At 32.9% G+C, this 18851-nt stretch overlaps 1 protein-coding gene across 1 annotated transcript; it reads right to left on the bottom strand.

The window, feature by feature from the left end:
• Positions 1 to 13377: 13377 nt before the first annotated feature.
• LOC128867967 (uncharacterized) lies at positions 13378 to 14653 on the bottom strand. Its single transcript, XM_054109616.1, has 2 exons — positions 14136 to 14653; positions 13378 to 14021 (listed from the first exon to the last, which is right to left on the bottom strand). The coding sequence occupies exons 1-2, from the start codon at positions 14514 to 14516 to the stop codon at positions 13482 to 13484; spliced, it is 921 nt and encodes a 306-aa protein (XP_053965591.1). The 5' UTR covers positions 14517 to 14653; the 3' UTR covers positions 13378 to 13481.
• Positions 14654 to 18851: the final 4198 nt, after the last annotated feature.

An 18851-nucleotide genomic window follows, 5' to 3' on the forward strand; every position in this document is an offset into this window, starting at 1 on the left:
TTATAAATTACTTTTGTGATAGAAAAAAAAAATGTTTTTTGAAAAAAATTGTACATTCTTCTTAAACAATTGTGTAAATTTTGTTTTTTTTTGTGTAATTTGAAATCTTTTACTTTAAAAATCATTTTTCCAAAATTACAACATTGAATAAATAAACTAAATAAATTTCAAAATTATTAAGTTTTTCTCAAACGTTTTTCAGCTTTCTTCTTATTATACTCAATCATACAGATAAACTAGTTTACGGCTATATCTAATATACTTGGATCACTTGGCAGGAATCGGTCTACAACAAAAATTGAAAAAATTTTTAATGAAAAATTTTGGCACAAAACATGAAAATTGGTATTAAAAATTTCAACTACATACTAAAATTAAATGTTTACTCACTTTGAGTAAATCTAGTTCTTGTACCTTGCGTGTAATTCTTCACTGATCAAAATTACTTTCGATTTCAAGTGATTTGAACTCTCGTGTTCGTGGAATTCGGTTGGATCGATTGAATCTTTATAATACATTTTTTTTATTTTCTTTATTTTTTGTGCTGCGTCAGCAGTTCAAAATATATAGTAAAAAAATCAGAATTATAAACACCTTTAATTTCTCCGAAAAATAACGCTTATAAGAAATACAAATCGTACACACAACCCCTAAATTGGATTAAATAATATAATTGAATCTTTAACCAAGTAAATATGTGTCTGCAAATACTATTTTGAAAACTTATTTACGTTAAAACTGAAAGCCAAAAAAATCTTCTCCATGTTTGTTGGCTTTTTACCAAAATTTGATGAGTAAAAATAATACAAACGAGATTTCATAACAACATTCCTGCAAGAGTGAAGTATTTTATCAGTTAATGACCACTTTAAAATTTTTGTATTTTTTTTTTTATGATTGCAAACCACATCAAACTAGTTTCAATTAAATACAGGTTCATGCCCTTAATTATCTTCACATGCAACACAAATTTCAAAACCAGGCCAAGCACCTTTTGGATGGAAAGATAACGATTGAGCGCTTGAATTGTATTGCGGCCAAAAATAACCCATAATTGTTTAAGGGGATACTACTGGATATTCATATCTACGTATGTATACTACTGAATATTGATATGTATATATGTATACCTTATATTTTGTATACTCGTATAATACGCGAATGTGCAATAAAGTGTATTGACCAAACAAAAAATAATAATTACAAATAAACGATACCTTTCTCCCCACTTGGATCACAGAGAATTTGGCGTATTTTAAAACTTGCACCAAAATATTTTATCTGGCAATTTAATAAACAGACTAATATATGTATGTATGTATACCTGCTGATATGGCGGCACGTGCATCTAATTGCTCGTTTGCAAGTTCATTGGCGCAATGTGCAATACCGTAGCCTTTTGTTAAGAAAATGTATTTCTCCATTAAATTTCATGAATGAAAGAATTTTCGAAACGAAATGGAGTTACCTCAACAGTAAATTTTCGCAAATTTCCAAATTAAAAAATAAAATTTTAAGCAGAAAAATTTCGCAATTTTATAAACATTTCGAATCTCGCCACCAATTGAAAGTATGATCTCAAATATTGTTAGAAAATCAGTATGGTTTAAACAAAGCTGATCCTTTCAATTACACCAATATCTGTATATTAAGAGAAATACAAGGTGGCGTAAATTTATAATTTTTTCCAGTAGTGTCGTATGTCAATTATATTTAAATCTTCTGAACTAACAGCTGCAATATACAAACACATAAGCAATGAAGCGTATAAAGGTAAAAATAAAGATTTCCATCATTAAAAATCAATAAGAAAGTTATTCAAAAACAAAATTAAATGATTAATTTTGTGCCGCCTTGAAAAAATTTCTCAGCGTTTGCTTTTTTTTTTTGTTTGCTATTTTTCAAATAGCTTCAGACAAAAGCATATTTCTATGAGAAGCGAAGGTATTTCGCTTTAAAAAATTATGTACTAAAAGCGTTCAACCTTGAGTACATCTCAAGATTATTAAGTTTTTTTTTCAAACATTAACTTCTTATTAATGAAGCCTATAAAAGGAGCCAACTGTGACAAAAATCGACGACAATGACCGTAATGCTTGGACCACTTGACATGGATGCACTCCTCTGTTAAATGTAGCCAGTCTGATCCAAAATACTCTTTTTTCTTTCCTGTCCACTAAAAAATCTATTCCCGTCCAGAGTCTCTTTGACAGCTTCTTGGACTAATACTTTCGACTTCGACCTTACATCCGGGATCATTAGAAGCCTCTGAGTGCGCTTATTAAACTTCTTTTTTCTTCGTACGACATATAAGTATTATGTTTTCCAGCCTAAAATAAAAAATAAAACCAAAATAATAAAAGTACAACAAAAAAGAATTTTTACAAATTTTGAATATGGAGCGTAAGTTGGGTATGACTCACCCGGTGCTTACTTTGATTATCACTTGCCGGTTAGTGGACAAGTGATGTTACACAACGTACATATTTAAAGGGGCTGCCCCCTTCTCCAGACAACGAGCTTTTCAATTATTTTTTGCGAAAAACTGAAAGTATTTATTATCTTAAAATAAATTACATATTAATGCTTAAATGAATAAACAAAAATTTTTTGGAACTAAGAAAAAACAAAATCGCGGAGTAACTGCTGCTCAAACGTGGCTCCTTTAAGTCGATAACCAGACAACAATTAGTTCAGACAAAATTGTTTCATTAAATTAAGTTATTCCGCTTTGCACTTACTATTACAAAAAATTTAAATTGAAGGGAAAAAGAAAAAAGTTGCACGTTTTTTATAAACAAATTGAACAAAATATAGTTTTTAGGGGTAATTAATATACAATTTAAGGTACATGCTAAGGTCCATAGGTTAATGAATATCCCTGTGAATTTATATGTTGATATCTTGTACACTTTTTGACTTATATTCGACAACGCAGAGAAGCCCATGTTTCGAGAAAAACGCGATTAAAATTTTCGTTCTTATTGATCTTTCTTTCGACGCACATCACTTCACTGACTTTATAAGGACTTTTTAGACTTTCTATTGATCTTAAAACATTGAGAGGATATTCTATAGATTGCAAATGAATTTTTAAAGCAAAAAAAGAACCAAAATGGAAAATTTGAAAATGCAGGAGGAGCCTAATAAAATGATATTTAAAAGCCTAAAATAATATCGAGTTTATTAAAAATCCCCACCATCTAAATATTGCATTTTGTCAAGCCCTTGAGGAATTTAAAAAATGAGGTATTCAAACCGGAGATTCACTGGCTCTTTCTAAGTGTAAATTACTTCATATTTGTCAAAAGAAATTGGGTTTTTATCCGCTATTAATTTTTGATAATAATGCTATATATTGTGTTGATACACTAAAAATCTTAGGTATATATTTTGATAAAAAATTCAGTTTTCAGTGCCAATGTTTGACTCTTAAAAAAACATGCTACAAATGTTAAACATAATTAAGTAAACGATAAGCTAGACGATCTTTTGTTCAGACTAATAGTCAAACTAATGTAACAAGAGCTTCAATGCTCTTTTTATGGTGTGCTCGCACTAACATCAATTAACTTCAATCTCCTTATTATTCGATGAAGCATAACGCTTTTGCAACCTCTTCTACAAAATGCAGTCTTGCGGAGAGTTGTTTTCCATCTACTGTCCCAAGAAAAGGGTGTTTGAGTTGACCATGCAGCTTATCCCAAACCTATTTAATCCGTCTAATGGAGATATTCATGAAGCCTTGGTTATGGCCTCACGACATAAATATAAATTTAAAATTAACTCTACGCTGCGAAGTTTTATTACTTATGCAAAATAGCTTTGTATTAATCTACCTAAAAAGCGTCCAACAGCAAACGACCAACCCGTATGGCTGCTAAATAATACCTCCATCGACACATTCTTATATATAATATATACATATTATGTTTTAGAGGTATGGCTCCTTCGGCAAAGTTTCTTATTTTGATCCCTAGAATATGATTTTCACAGAGCAATGGGCGATTTTTTTGCCTCCCCGGCCTAATATATATATATATAATATATATATATATTAGGCCGGGTCGATTTGTGGGGAGGCAAAAAAATCGCCCATTGCTCTGTGAAAATCATATTCTAGGGATCAAAATAAGAAACTTTGCCGAAGGAGCCATACCTCTAAAACGAATTCTGATGTTCCCCAATTTGGGTCGAACTTTTTAGTTTCTGTTCTCATGTAAAAGCCAAAAATGGTGATATTTTGAAATGATTGTATGGGGAACCCCCCAGAGTGATTCCAGGGGGTGTGCCACTGGCATGGGTGGATCGGCCGTCCAAAGTTAGTGGGGGTCGGTCATACATTTGGACTCGATGGAGCACTCTAAATAGTTCAAAGTGGGATTTTTCGTTCGAACCAAATTGGGGGACATCAGAGTTCATTTTAGAGGCAAAGTTTCTTATTTTGATCCCTAGAATACGATTTTCACAGAGCAATGAGCGATTTTTAAATCGACCCGCCCTAATATGTATTATATATAATTATAATTACAATTTAGCCGCGCTCGTCTTCCTATTTGTGGTGTGTGTTTTGATGTTGTTCCACGCATAAAGAAAAAATGTGTTCTAATAATGGTCGCCCCTAGGCAGGGAATGGCAAACCTCCGCGCGTAGTTCTGCCATGCAAAAGCTCCATCTATACATCCTTGCATACCTTAAAACAAAAATCTATTACTAGGAACAATCATACCCCAAAATGTTTTTGGAAGTAATAAATAAATATAAATCTCTAAATTGGATGCCTAATACAGTTTTTGCCGTTGCAACTCAAGACAAAAAAAAATATATTGCTAGAGGAATTCTACTATAATACTCTACCGCTCTAAATGCTGAAAGTCCTTGAATATGCTACACAAAGAAGAGGAAAATTTGACATGTATAAGTAATCGTCCCCTTAGTATTAAAATAGCCTATAAATTTTTTGATGTTTTGAGAAAATGAATTTCAAACTTTTTGTCGAAAGTAGCTCTCACTCAAATTTCGTTATGTCTGTAAATATTTATTATTTTTCAACTGACGTTTTGATCCACTTTGTGGAACTAGAATTTGACAAAATTTTGACCACATATGAAATCGACAATGGAGAATCCAAAAATTCAATAAAAAAATAATAACCTATGAGCACATAGGCTATTCTTATACTAAGGGGACGTAATATAATAGCACTTCTACCACAGTTTCCGAAATTCGAGACCTGTGTATTAAATATAGTAATAAAATTGCCTTGCTCTGGGTGTCTTGTAATGCTGGGTTAAGTGATAATGAATATTTTGGCAGCATTGCCCGATTTTTTGAAGCTGGCTCAGAGAGTTCTGAGTAAATACATTCATCAACACATTATTGCATGTAAGACATCAGATTGACTTTATTTTAAGCATAAAGACACAAAAATAAACCATACCCCGAAAAAAGCATATACCCCAGGAGTACTACACGAGTTCAATCAACAATTTTTACACGCCTAAGGATGAACATACAAACATAACCCATCAACACCTATGGTCAGGGAGTTCTATTGCCTCACTCGCATCAGTAGCACATTTCATTAACGAATGTTAATTTTTAGAGAGATCAAGAAAAAATCACTTTGGCTGGTGCTTAATACTAATACGAGTACTATTTATATACTACTTAATAAAAAACAGTAATGATATCGAGGGTATTTCATCCAATCTAACGCCCGCTTGGTTGAGATACCAATATTCAATAGATGTGTACCAACGGAACAAAAACTCACGCATAGATGGCGCTATCTACAATTGTATAAATGAGATCTTGTATCTGCTGGCTTTATAGTTTAAAATAAACTTTTGCACTTTTCAATTTAATCAGAGTGCGATAGCGATAGCAGTTGTCTGATTTTATCTCTCTATAATAGCCTTTGGTATTTCTCGCTCTCACATTGTTGTCACTATCAACATTGTTGCCTACTTATCTGAACAGTGCTATTCGTTTATTTAAAGCCAGCATGAAAAACCCTAAACTTTTTGCTGCAATTGGCATCACGGCAACTGAACATATTTTTTGTTTACTGGTAAGGTTTTTTAGGCTATGCTTCCTTGTTGTTTTTTTTGGCTATTTTTGTTTTTGTTTCTTTTGCTCTTACTGGACGATATGTCACATTTACATGCGCATCGACCGACAGGTTGAATATTGTGAAGTAGTTTTCAAATTTATACGGTTAGTTATGTTGGATTTACGGTTAAAAGTCTGCTTTGGGAATTTTTTGTGTTTCATGGTAACTCTCTGTTAACATTTTAGAGTATTAAAAATACCCCCTGCTTTTTTTTCTCAGTTTTTTCAACAAGAGTTAGCTTTGCACAATTTCCGCTTAATTGGTTATCCTTCTGTGTAAATATTCTTTAGCTCTTTTTAGTGGCTAACAACATGAAGAGGTTTACTGGCATAGCTATGGGATTTTTCATTAAAAACGCTCAAGCTATGATGCTAAATAAAACGAGCAGGGTAAATCATGTTGGTATTTTTTTGTTTTTCAGATCCATTTGATGGCGTTAAAGGTAGAATGTACAAGTACTTTCGATCAAGAGGCTACCATGGCTCGAAGCATTGACTTTTTTGGAGTGAAGAGGGACCTGATGAAATTCCCCTAAAATTGTTTTGGAGATTTTCATCACTCCAAACCGGGCAATTTGGTTTTTTTTTTATAGAGCCACGTTACCAGGAATAAGCCGTATTACTGAAAATGCTTTTCCTTATGAACTTTTAATGAGCAGAGCACTGCTTTTTATGATATATTTGGTCAATATCAGCAAAATGGCAAATCATTTAGCGGAATACATATATTGTGGACAAACGAAAGTAAAAAATGTTATAGAAACTGGATGAAGAAAATATGTTCGGCGTCCAAGTAATGGTATGGTGGCGCAGCCTTTTATATAACGGAGTAGAGCCAATCCACCAAATTCAAGGATTATTCGTTTATGTTTACATGGAGGCATTAAATAAAGTTATGTTGACAAACACCGAGTGAAATATGCCATTCCAACAGGAAATGACTTCAATTCTCATATCATGATTAGCTCAGTGGGTAACATTAAGAAAATAGTGCAAAAGTAACGTCTTTTTTGCTCTTAATTTAATAGAGGTATTAATGGAAAAATACACTATGCAGCTGTGATTTCAGTGATTCTATGTCTCGGGGGACTGCAGTACTTCTTATAAAACCGAAAATGTGTAATTGTTTTGCTATTGAGCAAATATTAATATTAAAAATATTGTGTTGACTTACAGCGCTCAGATATGGGGTTGTTCCAACACAAGCAATATTCAACTAATTAAATAGTTTCAGAATAAAGTGCTAAAATGTGCCGTTGCTGCTTCTTGGCATATCCGTCGCTCTGCTCTCGAACGTAACCTCGCTCTTGATTCAGTTCCAGACACAATGAGAAAGATAGACAATTCTCATAAAGAGAGACTGACTAAACACATAAACACAGTGACCACCACCTTGCTGACCCAAATAAACAGAGAAGAAGACTTATGCACAAAAGCCACAAGACTTCGTCATTAAAAAAAAACATTCGTATATTTATTTCCATAACATTTAAGTAAAGTATCCCAATATTAATATGTTTTATACAAACTCACTACAATTTGCTCGTTAGTTTGAAATATTTTGTAACTAGGCGCAATGAAAACTTAGTAAAACACTTATGAATAACTGTATTTTGAAATTATTATTTTTTAATGTTCTGTGACTCAAAACTGTTAGATACATTCGTCATCGCCGATACAAAACCAATAGATAGAGGCATCTTTATTAGCTGTCTGCCTGAACTTCTCCTTAAATTTATGATGTACTACCTGATGTTCTCGCACAAATGGAGCGTCTTATAAAACGATTCAATCAGTGATTGAATTTTTCAGAAAATTGGTTTATTAGTCAATTTGAGTATAATAAAAACTAAGCTGGCAAAATTTGTATAAACATTTATTGTAATAATGTAGAGATTTATTCAATGATAAAAACATCTAACATTCTAACTACCTATTTCTTTGGGATAAAAATATTTGCTATTCTATACAAAAATTTGTTTGTTGGTTTTTATTTTGTCCTTTGTAAAAATTACCTTTTGTTTTCAATAAAAATTGAAACTGTGTGCAGGAATCTCTAAATCTCCTAGTGAGATTATATTAACTCTTCGAGGTTTATTCAAATACAGCGTGCAGAGATCAAGGGTCATTCAAAAGTGACGCTTAGGTGTCAGCAGTGAATAATTCTTATGAAGTACCTTTTATTATGTCACCTTCGATATTTGTTATTTTAACTAAGGATACTTAAAACAACGCGTTAAAATTATTGTAGCTTATATAAAAATGGTCGATCTTTAAGAAGAACACATTCCGGAATTCCTCATATTTTTGGTAGAAATAATCGTCCGAATGTAAAGTTGGTGAAAAGAATTGAAGATACTGGTTCTGTCAAATATAGAAAAGGGACTGGCAAACTTAAAACTGGACGTTCTGTCAACAATCTTGCTGTTGTAGCGCAAAGTGTTGCTGAAGAACTTTTAACTTCGATATCTCGACGTTCTCAACAATTAGGCATTCATGAAGCGACTATTTGGCGGACTTTGCATAAGGATTTGTATTCTTACAAAACTCAATTAAGACAAGAATTGAAGTGAATAGATGCTGATGTAGCTCATTTCATAATGCATGGATTTGTCAACGAACAAAATTGCCGCATGTGAAGAAGAAAACCTTTGAGTCATTTTATATTAGTAAAATCATTACATCCATTAAAATGTACTGTTTGCTATTTGCGGTTTTTCGGCTAGTGAAATAATTGTCGCGTTTTTCTTTACTACTTTCTATTACTTTCAATGGGCATCGCTCTAGGCAACCGATTGAAGATGTTTTGTGGTCTAAGTTTGAAGGAATAGACATAATTACTTTTCTATAGGATGGAGCCACAAGACATACAACACCGGAAAACATCGGATTATTGTGATCTAAGTTTCCGGGTTCATTAATTTCACGTATTGGTGGCATAAACTCGTCACCTGTATCATGCAATCTAATTGCACTGTGGAACAAATTCAGGTTAGCAAAAATTAGGTCCATTCTGAGAGTGGCGGGTGAAAATAGAGGCGAAATTAGAAGACCCGTATCGCGCCGTTTTTTTATGTTAGTTCGAATTTTTTTTTAATCGGCATTCGAAGTTCGAAATCGGAGCAAAATTGTTTATATGGTTTCTTGGCTATAACTCGTCGACTAATTGATATTTTTTCAATCTGTAAAAGCCAAATTATTGCTAGAGACCTGTGCAACAATTACAATTTTTGAAAAAATTGATTTCGAAAATTGTTGTGGTACTTATGAAACAATATACTGAAAATCGGCATTTGACTGCAAACTTCGAAGGCCGATTAAAAAAAAATTCGAACTAATATAAAAAAACGGCGCAATACCGGTCTTCTAATTTCGCCTCTATTTTCACTCGCCACTCTCAGAATGGACCTAATTTTTGCTAACCTGAATTTGTTCCACAGTGTTGCACAAGCCACCTTGTTTGGGTTTTTTGACAAGTAAAGTCTATGTGAGTAAGCCGAATTTGATTTCAAAGCTGAAATATAGCATTCGGATCAAGGTTTCTAATGACGCCTGGTGGACATTTAAATGTTTCCATTTTTCACATATAATTGTTAATTTACACGCTTCTTTGGAAATACCCTGTACTATCGAAATCAAAATAACAATTTTCGGTAAATTTATATTTCGTGTTCACAATGGACCTTGAACTGAATGATAATGGCACATACACTTCGCTACGCCAGCGAATTATATTCCACCAAAAACATATTTTTCAGATTATATCGCGAGAAGAGCCTATTTGATAATTTTCAAAGTATTTGGTCGTTGATTTATTAAACATTGTTAGGTTTGTTTGTTTTATAACGATATTATCATAAAATTTTCATAACAAACATTTCTTTCGTATGAATGATAGCTGACCATACGTATGTATGTCGTGTGTGACTTATTCTGCTGATAATAAACTGATATCTCTAGCATAATAAAGTTGTTGCACTATCATTCCAGCACATTTGAAATATTATCAAAAGAACAATTGCTTGTTGCATAAATATATTAATAAGACCATTTTTAAAAATATTATCTCTCTTTAATCAAATTTAATGGAATTTTTATTGATAGATAAAGCAACTTTCTGAATTTATTACTATTATTTTTTAAATATTACTCCCCAGTTATGGTCCAGTTTGGTTTATATTCAAAACAAATCAATTGCCAATGTTTCCTGCCGCTCAATCACCATCAGGGGTCGTTGCAGCTCGGAGTGAGCTTTAGCTTCATCAACTAGCCTTCGCCAGTTGCACGATTCAAGGCATCCAGTTTTCGTTCTTATAAAGTAGAGTTAAAAGCAATTTATAGTTACTCAAGCTCTCGTTTTCGAAAAAATCGTTAATAATATCAGTATTCTTATTATTATGTATGTCCGAAAAAGATTGGCGAAAAAAAACTGAAAATGTAAACAAATGTAGATATTAGTAGATAGGCTGAAAAAAGTCCATATACAATAAATATATTTTTAATTTCGTATAATTTAAGCGCAAAAAGTGAAAAATAAGTAAAAGCTACTTTTAACAAAAAAAAACATTTTCAAATATTACAATCAAACATATTTGCTAAAAAGTTAAAGCTAATATCGCTGTTATTGGCATTAAAAAAATGCTTCTGCCTCCATTTCGAATGCTTCGTTCGAAATTTCAAATGCCGAAAATTCCATGATCGCAGGCAAGTAATACCAAATCCTTTAGATCTCGGCTTATTATCATAGGGTTATACTTATATTTAGCCAATTTTTTTTTATATTTTCTACTTGTATTCTATACCACACGAAAAAATTATAAGGCCAACTAAGTCCCTTATATTTTTATTATCAGTTTAGCGCTGATAATTTATGTTTGTAACATTTAAATAATATAATATAATAATAATTTAATAAATAATAATAATTTTTAAATAATTTAATTTAAAAAATAATTCATAACTTTGACTAAGAAATGACGGAAACTTATTAATGGGAATAAAAAAATAATAATATAATTCTTTACAAAGTTTTTTATAATATTTTGATTAAGCTTTGACTATCCGATATTGATCACATTTCTAATGGCTTTAGCGCTATCAAACTGTATTCTATTTTTGAAAACCGATTAAGAAAGTATTACTCATACATTTACGATTGGTTTAAAGTGGACCATTCTATAATTGGTATTTTTTTCACTGCCACAGACCCTTTTGTTGCTTTCGAAGCATGAACGGCTGCGTTGTCATGCTGGAAAATCCACTCTTCGTCGAAATAATCATGAATTAAAAGTAATAATTGCTTCGTTTACAAGTTTTATATACTAGGCACTATTAGTTTTTGTAGATATGAAACATAACCATGACAGAAACCCGTCCGAAATTTCGAGCCATTTTATTTCGTTTATCATACCAATACCTTTTGGAACCATCGGGCTTCTCTAGATCCAATTTTTTCCATCTGAATAAATTACTCTTTCCCGTTCAACTTCCCAAAATTGGTACTTTTCTACAAATGTTAATCGGGCCTGTCGGTGTCATGTGGTTAACTGTGGTTTAGATACTCGTTTTACATATTCTAGACTCGAATGTGCTTCCAAAATTTGTTGCACACAACGGGTAGTAACATCCAAAATAAGGGTGTATTTAATTTCAGCAGGGCTATTTGATTTATTTATAGCTAAATGTTTGATTCCCGCACACCTCTAGCGGTAAGTTTTGATTTTCTACCACTCCTCTTGGTACATCTGTAATTTTTTTCAATTGGAAGTAATGCAAAACCACAGTTTTGCTTCTTTTTACTTTTGAAGTAATCTCTCACAGTGTAAGGCTATTCCTCTCCTTGTTCCCTGCTCAGATTCAAACAAAGCTTCCCCACGCGGCATATTTTTTGTTTCTTAACTAAAACCACTACATAAATATGAGATGGAATAAAGCGGTCAAAAGCACTTATAATATAATAATTTTAACATAATAACTTATATTGTACACTTTTAAATTAAAATCAAACGTTTTTGGTCTTTCAAGTACCTATAATTATTTCATTTTGCACGGAACAAAAATTCGCGCACTACTAAAATACCAGCAATAAATGCGAAATAATTTTCGTAATTAAAAGCCGTTTTAAACATGCAATCAACGAAATGGTATTAGGACATTTTTCTACTATTGTTTTAGTTGATATCATCATAATCATTTTGATCTTATAATTTTTTCGTGCGGTGTATTCTAAATCAGAGAGGCGCCAGAAGCGCGCTAATGTTTGTTTAGGAAGTATAAGAATTTACCGCTGCGTCAGAAGTTGTTTAATGACATTATTTATCACTTTTGTCCAAGTACAACTAATTCAAGGGTTTCGCATACTATAATTTGTAGGAAAACAAATTATTATTTAACAAAAACTAAAATCAATAAACATCAACCTACAAAAAAAACGAGTTATATATAGATATATATAATATGATTGGCGGGTACACCGTTATTGGGTGTTAAGTCGAGCTCCTCCTCCTCTTTGTGGCGCGCGGCTTGATGTTATTCCACAAATTGAGAGACCTACAGTTTCAAGCCGACTCGGAACGGCAGATATTTTTATGAGGAGCTTTTTCATGGCAGAAATACACTCGCAGGCTTGCCATTGCCTGCCGAGGGGCGACCGCTATTAGAAAAAACTTTTTCCTAATTTTGGAGCTTCACTGAGATTCCAACCTACATTCTCTCTGTGGATTCCGAATGGTAGTCAGGTACCAACCCATTCGGCTACGGCGGCCGCCGTAATATACAAAATATAAAAAAATATTTACAAAAAACTATAATAAAAATAAATTAAAAATAAAATAAAAATAAAAATAAATTAAAAATAAAATAAGAACAAATAAAAAATCACACGTTCGTTATTTATATGGTAGAAGGCATAGCGATGACGCGGCTACTTTTCGAAAGTGGAAAAATAAGAAGCACTGCAATATGTATTCAATTTTACACTAATTATTCCGAGCGTCAGTGTTCTGTAACACCTTAAATCTTATCTCTATTACATTTATCTTTTTCGTTTTTCAAATAATTATTTTCATTTTCCTGCTATTGTGTTTGTAAAGAATAACACAGCCCTAATAACTATAACTGAAAATTATATTATCTACCGTACGCCGCCGTTTTCACTAATCAATTGCCAGATTATTGTACTCGTATTAAGCAGGCAGGCAATAAATATTAGTAATATCAACTTTATCTTTCACGTTCTACTCACACATGCAACTACATATTCACTTAAACACATTTGGTCATATTGACAATTATAAAATTTTTATTACTATTTACTTTATTGTGTCATACATTAAAGGCCATCATAAATATTTATGTGCTTCCGCTTTTCAATGCTTGCGTACTGGAGACCTCATTTTAACAAAAGTATTTCTGGCGATTGCAAACAAATCTTCTTCAGGCAATAAATTATGTTCTGACGAATCTGTATCCGAGGAGGCAGCTGTTGTAGTAGTTGGATCATCGGTGGTCGATTCCACGGAGGAGCTTTTTGTAGGTGGCTCCTCAGTAGAGGTTGGCGTGGAGGCAGCTGTTGTAGTAGTTGGATCATCGGTGGTCGATTCCACGGAGCTGCTTTTTGTAAGTGGCTCATCAGTGGAGGTAACCCTGGAGGCAGTTGTTGTATTTGGGTCATCAGTAGGACTTGGTGTTGGTGTTGTTGTCGTTGTTGTTGGCACCGGTGTATCGCCCCTTAAACAACTTTGTAAATCCAAATTAGCTTGATAGATCTCTTCGACGTAAGCACGTTCCGACGTATTTGTGCAACGATTCTCTTCGGTCTCAATCAAGCGATAGCTTTCGCGCACTTCTGCTAATGTTGCCGAGGCATTTGCTGAAATTTCGTACATATTTTCAGTATTTTCCTTGCCCTAGAGTATATAGCCAAAATAGGAAATTAAAAATAAAAAAAAATGCGTTTGAAACAATAACCTTGAACAGTTTGTTAAAATTTGACTTCATTTCATTTCAAATTCTCTACTCACAGTACTCGCAAAACAACTGAAGTAATCGACAGATCCATTGAGCAGGGTACACTCTTGTAGAGCTAGACATGAGGATCTTGCCACATTTTCAATTAAATCTCTTCTAGGCTGAGTAGCAGCATCGATCGCCTCCCTATCCGCATTCCCTTTATCAACGCATGCAGCATAAGCCTCCTTGTACTCCTCGCTTATACTATCAAACAGCGGTAGATAGTAATCAAAGCAACCCATGCTGCGTGTTGGATTTGAGCGTTGAAGTTGTCGCGTGTCCATCATGGCTTGCAATAAATTCATTTCGGTTTTGCTCAGTAAACTGTAAGGTGACTTCGCCCAGGATGTGGCCACTCCAAGGCAGAGTAAAAACAAGGTTAATTTTTGCATTTTATGCACCAATTATTTTTATTTGCAAAAAACGAAACACTTTTCGAATATTAGCACAGTAATAATAGATTTCCTTTTTCAAAATAGAACTTGTGCGCTCACATGCGTTGTTGATACGAAACTATTGCCGTTGCAAGAACTTGGCATACTTTTTATAGGTAATGCCGTATTTACAAATTTACACAAAAGAGTGACATTTACAACACCTATAAAATTGACCAATCACTGTTTCCTTTTCTGTGTTTTTTTTTTTTTTTGTTTTTGCTAGTTCGGTGTTATATTTATTATACTAAGCATACTTGCATATACAGCCGTTGGAAAATACTTAAGAACGATGCGTTCGAATCGCAATGTGCGCTAATCAACATCTTTGGAAAAAATTCTGGTATTACAGGTATTTGCTGCAATAAAGTGCAAGTTTGAAGTGCTTCAAAAATTTATTTGTGTCATAAATAATTTGTGATTACTTTTCGTCGAATAGTTGACAAAATTGGAGGTAATATGGATGCGCTCAAGCGCGTTGTGAGATACTGCAAAACGTAAAGCGTACAATAAGAATACATAGCTAATATAGAAATTGCATACATCCCAAATTATAGACAAGTTTTTTTGAACGCCACTCAATCACGATACTTAATTGGCCATCATCAAGTGCTGATCTCAATCCTCAAACTCAACTGTAGAGATACACAAAAAATACGCCTAGTATACAGTACAATATAACTTTGGATCATGCCCAGAAAGCGTGTGAGTCAATTCCCTTTTAAAGTTGTAAGAGTTTAGTAATGTGGAACAGCTGCGATAAAACAACACAGGGATTTTTGGCCTCTAGCTTAGAAATATTAGGAGAGCGGAAGTGTCACTTGAGTTACGAACTGAATTTATTTACGGTTCTATTTATTTGAGCTGCATAGCGCACACCAGTGTGAAGTGGCTGGCTAACTTTTATTAGCTACTTATAAGATTTACTCAAAACGGTTTTCATTTGCTGCAAAAATTATTGTAAGTTTCTTATGTTTCGTATATTAGAAGGAAGACTGTTGAATAGCATTTAAGATGCAAAAGTGTAAAACTTACGACAATGTATTTTCTTAATAGCTTGAACAGAAGCCAAAATTTATAGTTAGCTTCTCAAGAAGTAGTTAATGGGTCAATGGCTTTGTATTAGGCCGGGTCGATTTGTGGGGAGGCAAAAAAATCGCCCATTGCTCTGTGAAAATTATAATATAGGGCTCGAAATAAGAAACTTTGCAAAAGGAACCATACCTCTAAAACGAATTCTGATGTCCCCCAATTTGGGTCGAACTTTTTAGTTTATTTTTTCATGTAAAGGCCAAACATGGTGATATTTTGAAATGATTGTATGAGGAACCCCCCAGGGGAGTTCCAGGGGTATGCCACTGGCATGGGTGGATCGGCCGTCCAAAGTTAGTGGGGGTCGGTCATATATGTGGACTCAATTGGAGCACTCTAAATGGGTCAAAGTGGGATTTTTCGTTCGACCCAAATTGGGGGACATCAGAATTCGTTTTAGAGGTATGGTTCCTTTTGCAAAGTTTCTTATTTCGATCCCTAGAATACGGTTTTCACAAAGCAATGAGCGATTTTTAAATCGACCCGCCCTAGTTTGTATATAACTGAATTTTATTGTAAAACCCTGCAAAAATAAAAATGTAAAAAATTTTAAGAGTCTTAAAAATTCAATAGATTGCTCGCGAGTATTTGAGAGTAAGAGGATTGCAAAAGCGATGAACAAGAAAATTTGGCTATCGTTCTTAAGAATTTTTCAATGGCTGTACATATATGCAGACGCACAGGGTTGTCCATTTTAAGTAAGAGCATTTGTTTCTGTAAAAAAAAATATACAATGAAACCCATACATTTTCTCATTGTTCATTATTTTAGTTTATAATGATTTGTGCAAACTTCTTTTTGTAGACAATAATGCACAAAAGACCAGCTTTTGCCTTTATGGACAAATATTCTATTTTTTACGGTATTTTCCATCACGTTGCACAAGGTTTCGTGCGAGGCTTCTAACAAAGCGGCGATTTCATATCGTATATTGGCTAAAGCTCTATGTTGAATAATCTCACCACTAAAAGTCTGCGTAAAATTTAAGTCGCCTTTTTCGATACCAGCCGCCTTGATTATTGATTATTCTTCGAGCAGTGTGACATGTTATACTGGTCCGATAACTCTAACTTTTGAAGTTTGAAGTAGCTCCATCATTATTTTAAAAAAATATATTTATATCTCGATGATTGTCGTCTTCATGCAAATATCGCGCCAAACTATAACTTTTTGGTCATAAAAAGACTGACATAAAACGGACAATTTAGATTTTAATGCTTCTATTCAACACGAAATGCACCTCGACTAACATAAAAAAATTTCAATCTGATGTAAATTACTTAAGATATGGTTTATTTCTAAGCTCGAGTATAAAAGAATATGATAAGAAGTAAACTGAAAAAAATATATCAGGTGTTAAAATGGTGTATAGTGTTTTTAAGTGAAACATCTTCGTTTTTTACGATTTTTATACAATTTTATTTTTAATTTTTTAAGATAAATTATATTTTAAAAAATTTTAGGAAACAATTATATTCTTCTATTGAAAATTTTTGAAAGAAACAATTATTTGCTCGCATGTGGAAAATATTCTACCTTAGTAAATAAAATCGAATCTTCAAATATAAGCAAGTAATTGTTTCCCACAAATTTCGAACAAAATAAAATAACAAATTATAATATATATTTTTTTTAAATATAATTTTTTTCTCAAGTATATTTTTTAGAGTATATATCGTTCCCTTAGTATTAAAATAGCCTATACATTTTTTGATGTTTTGAGAAAATGAATTTTAAACTTTTTGTCGAAAGTAGCTCTCACTCAAATCTCGTTATGTCTGTAAATATTTATTATTTTTGACTGACGTTTTGACGCACTTTGTGGAACTAGAATTTGACCAAATTTTGACCACATATAAAATCGACGATGGAGAATCCAAAAATTCAATAAAAAAATAATAGCCTATGAGCACATAGGCTATTGTTATACTAAGGGGACGATATCATCTTTAAAAACTCAAACTGCACAAAAGTGTTAACAAAACAAAACAAGATATTTCACTTCAAAAAACTCTAAAGTTTTCGTATAGAAGGAATTTCAAAATTATAAAATTTTTTCAAAATTTTTTGCTTACTTCTTTTTATACTCAAACCAACAAATAAACAAAATATAGAAGAAGTAAAGACAATGTCCAAAATACTCGGAGATCCCTCAACGTGGCATCACTCATAAGAATTTTTTGCCAATACCGAAGTTATTTTGAATGTAAAGATTGGCAATTTTAACTGGTTCACTCAGAGCAGGGCTGGCAGGGCTATCAAAAGTTATAGCGTTCCATATTGATTTCCATTTCAATGGCCTACCCTATACTTACAAGCACTCCTCCATTGAACATTTACAATCTTTACATTGAGTTTATCGATTAGTTGATATTAAAGAGGAATGAGGAAATGACATTTTGAATTTCATAAGACTTAAACGAATTTAATTGATAGCCATAAAAATTGTTTATTGCCCTTGCTTTCGATGGTCATATGAACAGATAGTACAATAAAAACAAAAAAAAATTGTATAAATAATTTATTTTTACTTATTCATATTTTTGTTTCTAATCTTTGGAAAAACAAAAGCGAATGCTAATCAGGAAAACTTTGTCAAGGTGGATTGCATTACCCAATTACTTTTGTGTTGAGATCTTAGCAGATATTAGAAACAATTTTTTAACTAACCTTGGGTGATGTTATTTTTAAACTTGATACAATAAAATATTAACCCTGTCGCAACTCAACTCAACACAATCTCTTACAATGATTGGATCAAATCTAAAATATTTCTTAAAATTTGTCGAGGAGCTGAATACAACTTTGTAAGGCGAATTTTTCTGTAAATTTGTTGGATTAAGACAAAAATCCAAAATGGCGGGAAAAAGTCAGAACTATTCCTCTTCGACTGGCCAAAGCCGGCCTTTCCCTTTAGATGGAGCAATTGTTGATAGTACAGGTCGGTAGTAAGAAATTTGAGTGACCAATTTTGCATCACCAGCCAACATCTGCCTCAACAGATATTCGCCGATGAAAAATCAATCCATGAGTTTATTTTTGTATTATCATGGTATATACTTTCTTTCAATACTGAAATCCTGGACAATCGAAATCCCAGACATAAAACTACCTCAAATACACCAAACGTGATTGGCAAACAGAATGCATGTAACACTGCTGCTCGGCTTGCCGCAACTATTCAATGGCCATAACACTCGC

This window comes from Anastrepha ludens, chromosome 6 (assembly GCF_028408465.1).
Source record: "Anastrepha ludens isolate Willacy chromosome 6, idAnaLude1.1, whole genome shotgun sequence".
In the NCBI taxonomy this organism is placed as follows: Eukaryota; Metazoa; Arthropoda; class Insecta; order Diptera; family Tephritidae; genus Anastrepha; species Anastrepha ludens.